The sequence below is a fragment of the Corapipo altera genome, unplaced genomic scaffold, assembly GCF_003945725.1.
Source record: "Corapipo altera isolate COAL_440 unplaced genomic scaffold, ASM394572v1 44, whole genome shotgun sequence".
Lineage (NCBI taxonomy): Eukaryota > Metazoa > Chordata > Aves > Passeriformes > Pipridae > Corapipo > Corapipo altera.
Window position 1 is genome coordinate 14,223,303 of NW_020884880.1, and position 12,034 is coordinate 14,235,336.

The 12,034-nt window shown below is 41.5% G+C and overlaps 1 protein-coding gene across 3 annotated transcripts in view; it reads right to left on the reverse strand.

Annotated features, from left to right (window-relative positions):
• Positions 1-3,306: 3,306 nt before the first annotated feature.
• RFTN1 (raftlin, lipid raft linker 1) overlaps positions 3,307-12,034 on the reverse strand; it is a 98,081-nt gene continuing 89,353 nt past the window's right edge. For all 3 annotated transcript variants that reach the window (XM_027639142.1, XM_027639140.1, XM_027639141.1), the window contains exons 8-10: positions 11,037-11,140; positions 9,575-9,656; positions 3,307-5,715 (exon numbers count right to left, since the gene is read on the reverse strand). In XM_027639142.1, coding sequence (XP_027494943.1) covers positions 5,290-5,715; positions 9,575-9,656; positions 11,037-11,140 — 612 coding nt within the window. In that variant the 3' untranslated portion in view covers positions 3,307-5,289. The remainder of the gene's footprint in view (positions 5,716-9,574; positions 9,657-11,036; positions 11,141-12,034) is intronic.

Here is a 12,034-nt window from a genome sequence, read left to right on the forward strand (position 1 = left end):
AGTACTGGTGCCCTAAAATAAAAACCACACGTTAGGCTCCTGCGTGTTTTGACAGTGTAATGATAAAAAGATTCTGAGAAGCCTTTACATGTTGTTTTTCTTATGACTTCTAAATCATTATGTGGATTATAAACTGGTATATCTTTTTTTCCGCTTAATGCATAGGCTTTCTGCAGCCCAAATGACATGTCTTTCACAAACCCTTCTTCAGACTTGCCCCAAAATGTCCATTTAAGAAAGGCATTTTGAAACCCTTTGCTTCTGTAATCATCTTCTTTTCCCTCTAACCTCTTTCTGTCATCCCCTGTTACACTCAAGCTGAGCGCTGTGGGGCAAGGGCATATCTCTGTAATTGTATGGGCTCACCCACTTGAAGAGCAGGACGAAACACACACACTGCACCGAAAGATGAGAGGAGAAAAATAATTTCATACCTCCCCACCCCCAAATACTGGCAACTTCTGTTAATGTCAACAAGAAGTCCTTTCTTACCTTGTAATAAATGCCATTTCTAAGCCAAGAAGTCAGGAAAGTTGTTGACATCCCCTTCCTCCATGGCCTTTTCCTGTTGACACTTAGGAATCTTTCAGAAGTCTCTTCTTTCTAGAGTCTTGTAGTCTTGTAGTGAAACATCAGTTTCACCCTAATGTCTTGTTATTGGATCTGACTCTGCTTTAATTGAAGACAAAAATAACACCCCAGGAACATTCACCCATATAAACATATGGTCTACAAATAATGAAATAAATGGGATATTGGTCTGCACTGGCAGGAACAGAGAGCAGCCCCTCCTGTTCAGCTGCTGGGGCTGGGGTTGGAGAAATAGTCTCATCACATTGGAGAATCATGTAATCATAGAAAATGTTTATTCCTCTTGTGCCAGCAGCTAAGGAGCAACCGAAAGAAAAGTAGACTGATACTCTTTTTTTGCAACAAAAGATGAGAAGGGAGAAATGTGCCTCTCTATACATTTATATTTGAACTTAGGGAGATGGTTTGTAAATTACCTGGTGTTGCAGCCTTATTAGACTTTATCTTCTTCTTCTTGTGATATGTATTTTACTAGTTTGCCTGTCCTTATCTGGTACAATAAGTATGAAGTATTCCTATAGCATTTGCATTAATTACCTGGAAAAAGAATGGCTATCCACTTATCATTACATCACTTTAGTTAGCAGGGTACTTTTAGAGTGAGTAACAGAAAGCACTTCAATTGAAAAGCCTTTTTTTCCCCTTCAGCATATAGGTAGGGTACTGACTACAGTCAGCTGCCACATCCAGCACCACAGGCACCTTTCTGAGGAGGGAGGCTTTGGCAAGGATCATCTTCTAAAGCCAAAAGCACATCTCCACTAGCAGCCTCAGAGACATATGAATTGTGTCTACAACTCATAATTCATAGGTGTGTTGGTATTGTTCACCCACATTCCTCATACTTCTGAGAGGCACTTATCAGCAAGAAATTAGTATTTGCTCTTCTTATACTCTTCAGTTCCGTGAGGATGAAATTCCTGCATGAAAGGCTGATCATGCTTCATTTCTGCCCTATAATTGGCTCCCTGAGGCAAACATAGAGTCACGGCAACTACTAAGAAAAAGCAGGGTAACCAAACGCAAAGCCCTTCCCCTGCTCACCTCAGAAACCAAGGCTGACAGAGGAGCCAAAGTAGGGAAAAAAGGGTGTATTGTTTTGTACTTAGCTTCATGTCCATGCATATGTTAAAGCTACCTGGGGCTATTTCATTTATACTGTTTTCAAATGCACAGATCCAATAATCAAAGACATTATGCGAGATGAAGTGCCAGTCCAATCATTTGTGCACTTAACCCCTCCTGAGCTCTACATAAACTATTTTCATTATGATGCTTCAACAGTTTGGACATTCTACCCATCATAGTTGTACCCCTCTACCCCTGCTCCCCACTGTTTGTTGCAATATAAAACCCCTTTTTTATCCTTAATTTAATTCAGCCACTCCTCTTTTGACATTTCTTCATTTGCCTGAGCTGGATCTTCTCCTTAGAATTTATCCTATTGTAACAATTGTTGGCTTATTCAGATGACCACTTGCTCCAAACACCAGCACACAAAACTCCTCTCAACAGAGTATCCCATGTGCTTCTCCCTCAGAGACAGGCAACTCCTGGGACAGGTGTACACACCTGAGTTGTGGTGGTCTGACAGGGATGGTTCAGGTTAGAACACACACCTGTGCTGTGGGGCTGCATTGTCACCAGCTGACACCAGGAACATGCAGTAGCACAACCCATCAGCTCCTTCCCCAGGACATGCCGGCAACGCTCATCCTTCCAAGAGAGGCATGGGAAGATTCGTTTGCATCCTTACTGGGAGATTCTGCCTAATCTGGGGGAAAATTCAGGTTTGGCTTAAAATGCTGGCTCTCTGTGGGAAAAGAAAGGGCCTGGCTTCTCTCTCCATCTCCTGCCGGGGCTGACCAACCCTGCTGCAGACTTGGTGGCTCAGAATCACTGTAGCTTCTCTGTGTGAGCAGCCAGGATGGATTCCCACTGTCCCCCCTGAGCTGACAGTTGAGGCTGTACCTCTGCAGCTGAAAGCCCATTTCAGCTTCTCCTGCAGACTTCTCCCACTCCATTGTTGGCGTATTTCCCCATGTTGGTCAGGTTTTCAGAGACAGGATTTGAGCCCTGGCCTAATCCTTTCTCTTCTCCATTCAACCTTCAAATAAGGTGCTGACTGTTTCCTTTCACTTCCTTGGCCACTCCTGCTTTTTCAGGTCCAAAATAACAAAAGCAGTTGAGATAAAATGCAGATAACAGCTGTGGAGCCTTGCTGCTGTACCCCACATGTGCATTACTACCCAGCCCTCATCACATCTGGATCATCTGACTATGAGGTGATTTAAGTTTTCTCACTTTCCTTGAGATGGGGACACAGTGAAAGCACATGCACAACTCCAGACAGCTGAACCAGCTCAGGGTAATTCAAAGTCACGAGCTGGAATTGATTATGTGACCATAAACCCAAACTGTTTGCGCTCTTATGAAACTGAAAAAACAGGTAAGTTCTCTTTGACTCTTCCCAACCCTAAGCCACTCCAGCATTTACAGGAACAAAGTTTTAAACCAAGCTTTCACTTAAACACAACTTCCCCACAGACCCTTCCATGCTCTGTCAGGCTGGGAAAGGAAAACGAAGTAGCCAGTTCTGTAGCACTAGTAAATACTGCTAATTCAGTAGTAAGGAGCTTCCCCTCATCACCACTTAGAGATCCCAAGTTCTCCCTTTTGGGGACAAATTATTGGCAATTTTGCAAGCATCACAAATAAGGAATCTCTTCATGACCTTTATTTCTCCTTAAGTTTTGTAAGCAGTTGGGATCCAGTTAAACAAGGTCAAATTGCAATCCAATAAATGTTTTCTATTAAAAAGTATTTGGAGAGGTCTTTCTACTGCAACACTTTCTACTAGCAAAACGTTCACTAAATATAGTGAATTTTTAAACAAGATTAATAAAAAGCTAGTCCTTGAGATAGAAACCATCAGTAGAAGGATCTTAAGCTAGTAAAGTCTGCGAACAGGTAGTTAAAACTGTACAGAGCAGAGACCTTGTATTTAAGTAGAACAACTGAAACAACATATTTTTGAGGCTTTTGGAACCCCATTCTAATATCAAGATATTGAAGGAAATAATTGAAAAATACCACCAGAAACTGCAGTTACTTACAGTCCTGTGATTAAACCACTGAATTCAAAATAAAAAACTCTTTAATCAATGACAAAAATACCATCGTGCTTTCTGTGTGTGAAATCAAATGCTTTAAACTTGAGTGCCTTCGTCCCAATTAAATGAATATTCAAAGAGATGTCGTTTTTCCTTTCTCTGCAATGTTCTGCCTACTGTGTAACTTTTAGGCACAGAAGATGCTTTTGAACCACTCTACGTGCACATCTGATACAGAACACAGTTCTTTGTACAGCATTTTGATTTGAAGCCTAAAGAAAATTATCAGGCACAAGTCAAGGGAAAAAATGGCAAATCACTTACAGAGCTCTTTCTTTAAACAAGAAAAGCAGGGGAATTTACAATGTATTTCTCACCTCGTTACCAGATTACTACCCCACTTCTAAATAAGGATGAAGGTGGTCAAAAAGAGAGAAACCACTTCCTCCTGTGTTTTTAAAAATACTGAAGTACTTGGAGAACATTGGCACAGAAACTATGTTACATGTACATTCACTTGTAAATATTTTAATGTAGCTTCAAACATAAAAATGCTGGTAATTTTACAGAATTCTGTTCGTTATCCATCCCAAAATATGGTTACTTGTATGAAAAAACACTCCATTAAGGTATTTGCATTTTGTAAGGTCATTTAGTGACATCTGTTGTCCACTGACCCCTGTGTACAATTTCAGTTCTTTCCCACAAGGTATTTCATAATGGTGAGGAAGTGGTGCAAAACCACCTGGAAAAGGTCAGGAGATAACATCTAATTCCAATTTTTGTGAGGATAACCACTGACAGAAGTACTGTTTACCTGCTTTTTTGTTTCCTGTTTTCTGTCTTCTCAAGCCCCCACAACTACTGATGAACTGTGGACTGGCAAAGAGTGAATAGGAAATGGCATTTTATATCAGAATGATCTGCCTCACACAAATTTACCATAGGGCTTGTTTACCCAGTGTGCCTAAAGCAGGTAAACAATTTGCTTATTGTTCAAAGATCTGCAAGGGTTAATAAAATTCAGAAGAGAGTATAATCAGTAAGTATGCTACTGGAGATAAATAAGGATAACAGCCATCTTATCTAAGCTTTCCAGCTTCAGCCTGTTTAAGCCCAAATACCATTTTCATGACACTACAAGCCTAGTGACAAAATAACATATGGCACAACAACTTCTCCAGAAAAGCTATGTGGACAAGAAAGTACTACAGAGTAAAATCTGACCAACTGGAATGGAACACTTGCCCTGACCTGGGCTCAAAGCTTGTTTGCTAAGGTCAGTCACAGAAAAAAGTGAGGATGTTCTCTGTCTGTCCCTACTTTTTAATTTAAAGCGTAGCTCTAGGAGAGCATTTCCCACTATGTACAGTGGAAGGAATTTTGCCTTTTCTGTGGGTTGAAAAGTCTGGGCCCTGTAGTTACTTGAAACATCAAGATATCAGTGTGCTAAGGAGCAAAGCAAGCACAGCGCCAAAGCAATGCTGAGTTGAGGAATGGAGTTATTAGCAATGGGGATTATCAAAACCTGTTCTTTTGTCTTGGCAAAGACTCAGCAACTCACAGGATTCCTGAAACGCAGGTGTTACTCACAGGAGCAGTCCTCACCCAGCGCTGCCCCATCGCTGCCCCCACAGTCCCCTCCCTCAGCCGCTGGAGCCGTGCAGCCCTCAGGCATGCTCTGGCTGGGGCAGGCAGGCCCGGCAGTGTCGGCATTGCCAGCGGCATCACAACTGGCAGGACACGTGTCTTCTGACGCCCCATCGTGATGTGGACCTGTGTCCTTGGTCCCAGCGACCTCGTCTCCCAAGTCTATGACATCGTCCAGCTGCTGTTCTGGATCAGGCTTGGCTGCTGCTGAGATCTGTGCTTCCAAGTTCCTCGTGTTCTCTGTGACTTCAAATTCCTGCTTCTCCTCTGCCCTTTGCTTGTCCCTAGTACTTAATTTAGCCTTTGTGGAATTCTTCATTTTTCTGTTGTGCATGTCTTCCTTGGAGAACCTCCAGTGAAACTACAAAGAAGGGATCCAAATGTTAAAGACCATTAGAGACAATCTCACATGGACATTTATTTTCCTGAATAGAAATGTTTTTATTATGTAGTTTTAATTCAAAGACTAGTTTGACCAAAAAGACCCAAGATTAAAAAAATTGCATGACTAAATCAATTAAACCATTTCTGCCTATACCTGTCAGGCAGAGAAACAAGACCCTGATGAATTCTGCTCCTGCACCTACCTAGTGGGTTCCTCTCCACACACCGTGTCACTGTTAAGGACTGTGGCACCCTGGTAGCCCACCTGCACCACGTGGAAAGGAAGGATATGCAAGGCTGCACAAGTGCAAACAGAGGAAACAATCCTATGGCATTATTCCAATGTTTTTCACCAGGTTAGCAGCAGAACTAATACCCAAGACTATATCCAAACAGTAAAATATTCTGAACTATTTGTATGAGTGTTTTTTGATTAGAAAGCGTGAGGCTGACTCTTGCAGAACTTGCACAAGACTTGAAACAGCCACCCTTTCAGAAGTGTTTCGACTACAATTAAAACAAAATGGGAATTAGCAGTACCTTGAAATACTGACTTGACAGGTGTAACATACATAAAGGCTGACAAATATGCCATTATTATATCTGCTTCACTTGTCAAAAAATAAATGAACCTTTCCAAGGAAAGCCAGACCATAGGGTCACAGAATCATAGCATGGTTTGGGTTGGAAGAGACCTTGAAGATCATCTAGTTCCAACACCACTGCCACGGGCAGGGACACCTCTCACTAGACCAGATTGCACAAAGCCCCATCCAACCTGGCCTTGAACACTGCCAGGATTAGGGCATCCACAACTTCTCTGGGCAACTTGTTCCAGTGCCTCACCACCCTCATAGTAGAGAATTTCTTCCTAATATCTAATCTAAACCTACTCTCTTACAGTTTGAAACCATTCCCCTTGTCCTATCACTATGGTTCCTGATGAAGATTCCATGTCCGGCTTTCTTGTAGGGCTCCTTCAGATATTGGAAGGCTGCTGTGAGGTGCCCATGCAACCTTCTCCAGGTTGAACAGCCACCATTTCCTTAGCCTGTCCTTATAGGGGAGGTGCTCTAGTCCCCTTATCAACTTCGTGGTCCTGCTCTGGATTTGCTCCAGGGTTCCAAGCCGCTGCTGAGCCATCCTACACAAGTTTGCTGGGTACATGTGAATGCACATGACCATTTTGTCAGCAGTGCCCATTGCTAATGGCAACTCAGGTGTGGGTTAGTAGGCAACCTTTGTATGGCGTAAATAATCTCATCAGGACATTAAATCCAGCCATGTTCCAAAAGCCATTTTCTCCAGAGAAACCAGGTCTCTGCTAAAGTTGGCCAGAAGATCTTGTGTTCATAAATTTTTGATCTAGCTCTTTATTCCTTAATCAGAAAGCCATTCAAAACCTATTAAGTTTATTAGATTACAAAGCTGGAACTATGCTCTTTCCTTCTGTTGGCCAGAAAATGTAAAAAGAAAAGGCGGTGGCAGGGGGAGGGGAGGTTGAGAGGGGAAGAAGAAACTGGCTTTCACAAGATTCTTCTTGGTTTTACTTAGAGGAAGTTATCTTTCACTTTAATAGCACTGCAATTTAGAGAAAGAGGAACGATAACATCTCAGTTCTAGAGCTCAACTGTTTAAAATTCAGCCACCTGAGTTTTCTCCTCTTTGATTTGCAGAAGTGCTGGGCACCCACTGCTCCCCTTAACTCAAAGCTCTCTTTGACGGAAGGTAAGATCAGGGCCCTCAATGGGATAAAGATCAAACTGTAGGAGACTCTGTGTGTACATGCAAATGTACGTGTACTCAGTCAGGTATTTATGTTGTATTTCACAAAAATGCATTCAAGCCAGTTTCTGCTGAAATAGCATCAGTTTTGTATAAAGTGATTGAAAATTATCATCTCATCACCGACTGAATATTGCAGTAGTAAGCGTACTTCTGACTTACTGAAGAGAGACTCAAGTCGTACCACTCCTTGAGTGTTTCATTTTCTGTTTCTCTAGGTACCCTGAGCAGCTGTTGGATGGTGTGCAAAGATAGGATGGATCATTTTCCAACAATGCAATATCCTTTTAATCTTACCAGCCTATTTCACTCCTCCAAAGGGTTATCTGTAAACATTTTAGACATGCCATATCTCAAGTTAAAAAAAAAAAACCCTAAGAGCCTGTGACTTCGTATGTGCAGAATATTCAGCAACTTAGTCAAATGCCAGGTTTGGTATCTTTGATGTGACTCACAACAACCACCTACAGATGCTGAACCAGTCTTACACCTCTTTATATAACTATAATCAAGGTATGTCATTTTTCCTTGACCTTTGGTATGAAAATGTGCTGTAGTGATTCTTGCCTTCAAATATGCCTGTATATTTAATGCTGCCAACGAGTTAAGTCCTTTGTTTTGTCAACCAGACATTGTTAAATAAGTTTTTATAACCCGGAATGAAAAAAACTTAAACAAAGTTTTGAATCATCTGGATGGTATGTATGTGTTATAATACAAGGAATCAGTATCATACTAGTTTCCCTATTTGAAGAAGTACAACCACATATGGGTTCCCACCACTTCCACTAAAACCATGTACAGTGGTAGGAAAAGAATGACCAAATAGAGGCACTCTAATGCTCATCCCAAGATCCCTTTAATCATCGGAAAACAAAGAGAAAAAAACAAGAAAGATGGGCTTTGTAATACATAAACACAATATTCCGGGCTCCAGCTTTGCTAATGAGAGAGGGTATATCTTAAATCACAATCACACTCCCAGCACTTCTCTCCTACTTCAGTCAGTTCAAATACTCCCCTGCTCTGCACTGTATCAAAAAGACAACTCTCACAGAACCAGGCTCCAGAACAGTGAGGGATTTATAGATGAAAACTATCTGCATTGTATAAACTGTTGGTTAAAATGCTCCTTGTGGTCAGCTCTGCTGAGCACTTCCAATCTCCTACTCCAGCTCAGCTCTGCAGGGTCACGAGGGCCTCTCTCCTGCAGGTGACATCAGGCTGGGCAGCACCCACCTAAGCACACAGACCCAGAACACAAATGAGGCTGCATTCATCAGACACTCATCGTCGTGTGGTTTCAGGGATCTTTTCCATACTTCATCTGGCTTTCCTGATCCCTTCCATACTAAAAGGGCAAGGCAAATTTGAGTACTGTAGGAAGGTCATCACTTTCCCAGTCTCTCAACTGTATGGCGTGACAAGTTTGGGCAGGGGTTCCCACAGCTACACATTTGAAAATGGAAGTGGGAATACATACATGTACCCACATCCATACATCATTAGCTGTCAGCTATGTCCTCGAATAATTTAGCTGGATTCAGGAGGCTTTTTTTGGTTAAACTGTAGCAGAATTCATTAACATTCACACAATAGATGGAAACACCAGCCAAGATCAGGCCTACATTGTGCTAGGCTCTACCAAAATACACACACACAGAGAGAGAGAGAGAGAGAGAGAGAGTGCAACTTAAACAGAAAAAAAAAAGGCAGGTATTGGGTGAGAGAAAACAGTATTGGTTCTACCTTGCAGGCAGTGAATATGGACAGAGAATTTTAGGTCATATATGGAGGTTTATGGCTGGTTTACATAAAGAGAAATCTACATCCCTTCTGCTGCCACAAATTCAACAGAGAATGAAATCTAAGAGCTTTCACATCATTTGAGCATTTTTTGTTTCTTTCATTTGAACAGTTCCATTCCTTGTGTCTGGCTACTGCATCACAGAAACACTAAATAGGCCATTTTTCCTTCTATGGGAAATCAATTACAATATAAAAATACCACCAAAAAAACCCAAAGAAACCAGAAACTCAAGGTTATTTACCTTAGATTCTTTCTTCTTTGCTTTCTGGGGCAAAGAAGGTCTCTGAAGAAATACAATTTGCTTTGTAGATAAATTCCCCTCCCTGAAAAGAAACAAATGCACACTCCTGAGAATGAATTAAATTCACATCCAGCATCATTCAAAGCAAAAATCCATCTCAGTCATTTATTTCTGCGGGTCAAAGAAGAATAAAATGAAGAATGATCCACATGTTGCCTGTCCCCAGTGTCTTTGAGCAGCCTGGTATTTTGCAGGGGGGGTGGGGTGGGAAATGTTCAGCCTGACAGAGCCTGTCAGCCTGTGACACAGTTTTGTTGAATGTTTTAGCATCAGTGTGTAAACACAGAATAAATTGTTTGGAACAAAAAGGAAGAAACCCAAGCACCCCGGAGCCTGTGTGTCTCAGAGTGCCTCCTCCCTCCTTCCCTGCCTCCCAGGGCACTGATCCGGAATGGGGATGGGTGCTGCCTACAGGTCTGCAGCACAGCAGGAGGAACAACCAAATGCAGTTTCATTAGGAGGGTGCCCTTCTGCACTGTCAGCCTGACCTGTCTTATTGAAGGTATTAGTGGGATACAGAAAGCTGGAAGAGAAAGAAAATCATATATATCTTTAAGAGATAGGGCTTACAAATCATAATTGTGATTTTCTATTCATTCCTGTATTTAAACATATATGACAAACTTAAATACCATTTTTCCCCCGCACAGATGGCCTCTACTTTTTAGGTTTTTATATGTAGGAGTTGTCTTCATCTAGACCTCATAAAGAGCTCTGCGTATTTTTACTCTTTAAAGACAGAAAATCATGACTGATTATATGGGTATGTATATAAACATAAATATATTCTTGACCACTGAAAATTCAGAAAGCACCATCTTCATGATTAACAAGTGGGATAATTGTTTTTCACTAGTTATGAAGAGTATTTTTAAGTGACTTGTGTTTATATTTTAAAACTCAGAATATTAATAACAGCAGAGCAGACCACAGAATTATATCTGCACACAAGGCTACTAGAGCAATGATACCCGAGCCTCGCACGGTTCTGCTCAGCTAGACTGTATCAGCAGCATTAGACAGAAATCTATTAAGAACAAGATTTCTTTTCTTCATATAGACAACATCTCACTCCAAACATTATCACACATTTTGTCTTTGCTCTAAGAGGAGTTACTGGAAGATCCAGAGCAGGAATTTTACAGTCAAGGAGTTTACAGAGAGGCAGAAACAATACCCAGAAAATTCATGCAGAAACCACACTGCCACCTTGCAGTATTCTGCCCACCAGACACGGTGCTTCCTGCCACATGTGGCTTGTGATGCTGAGAAAACCCAGAGAACAGCTGCAGCAGGGTTTGTGAGGAAATCCACACTAACTGCACAGGGAATTGCCTGTACAGACTGTAGTGCTTGTACAGCAACTTCTCTGGCCAAAAGGCAGCACCCACCCCCTCCCTACCTGTTTGTCTTCACAATGGGAGTAGGAAGCACACACGTCAGCTGCCAGCCGTACATGGCAAGAGAATTCAGCAATGGAACGTAATCTGTCTGCACTTCAACTCCCTGGGGAAGGAAAATCAACAGTTAGCATCAACACTTGGAGTGTGAAATTCAGTTAAACATAAAAAAAAAAAAAAAAAAAAACCAAGAAAAAATACATTTGTGGGTTTTCTTGGAGGGAGAAGGGGTTTTGTACAGAAGTGGGTCATTTTCTAAGTTCAGCTGGGCAGGAAGGAAAACGTTCAAAAACACGAGATACAAGACCGATCGCCCATACATCCCAAACTGTTAAATGAGCTTGTTTAAAATGGTAAACATCTGTGATCTTGTTTTTGCACTGCCTGAGTCATCCATCTAGCTTTAGATGATTCCAGATCTGAACAGGACAAATTCATTGTATGTTATCAATTATGTCCTCCAAAGCAAAATTACGTTCTAGTTAAAAAGGACAACACTGCTTTGCTCATATTCTGCTCTTGTCTAGGCTACAGTAAATCCTGAATATCTGCACTCTACCATGGTGGATCAAAAGCAAAATAGCCAACAACAACCACAAAAAATGTAAGTACAAGTCTATTCCTTTTATCACCCACAAATACGCATCACTGCCTTCTTATTTTGAATCAGGAAATCTGTGGGCGAGACCAAAAGCACTGCTTTCAGCACAGAAGTCTGGCTCCTGCTGCACATGTACCCAGCAGAGCCTTCCTGATTCTCTTTCAACTAAATGGCAGACCCTGTAATTCACACAGAAAGAGCCACTGTGGTTTTCACAAAGATTGCTCCGGTGAGGAGTCTGATTGCCAAGACTTCCAGTAATATAGCAAATAGATGCTAGGGGTTACTTAGTAGTTTTTAATTTTAATAAACAGAAAGCAGACAAGTGATAACTACTAGTCTCTACAAATATAAATAAATTCTATTGGAATAACAATTATATTTGCCAAGAATCTCAGG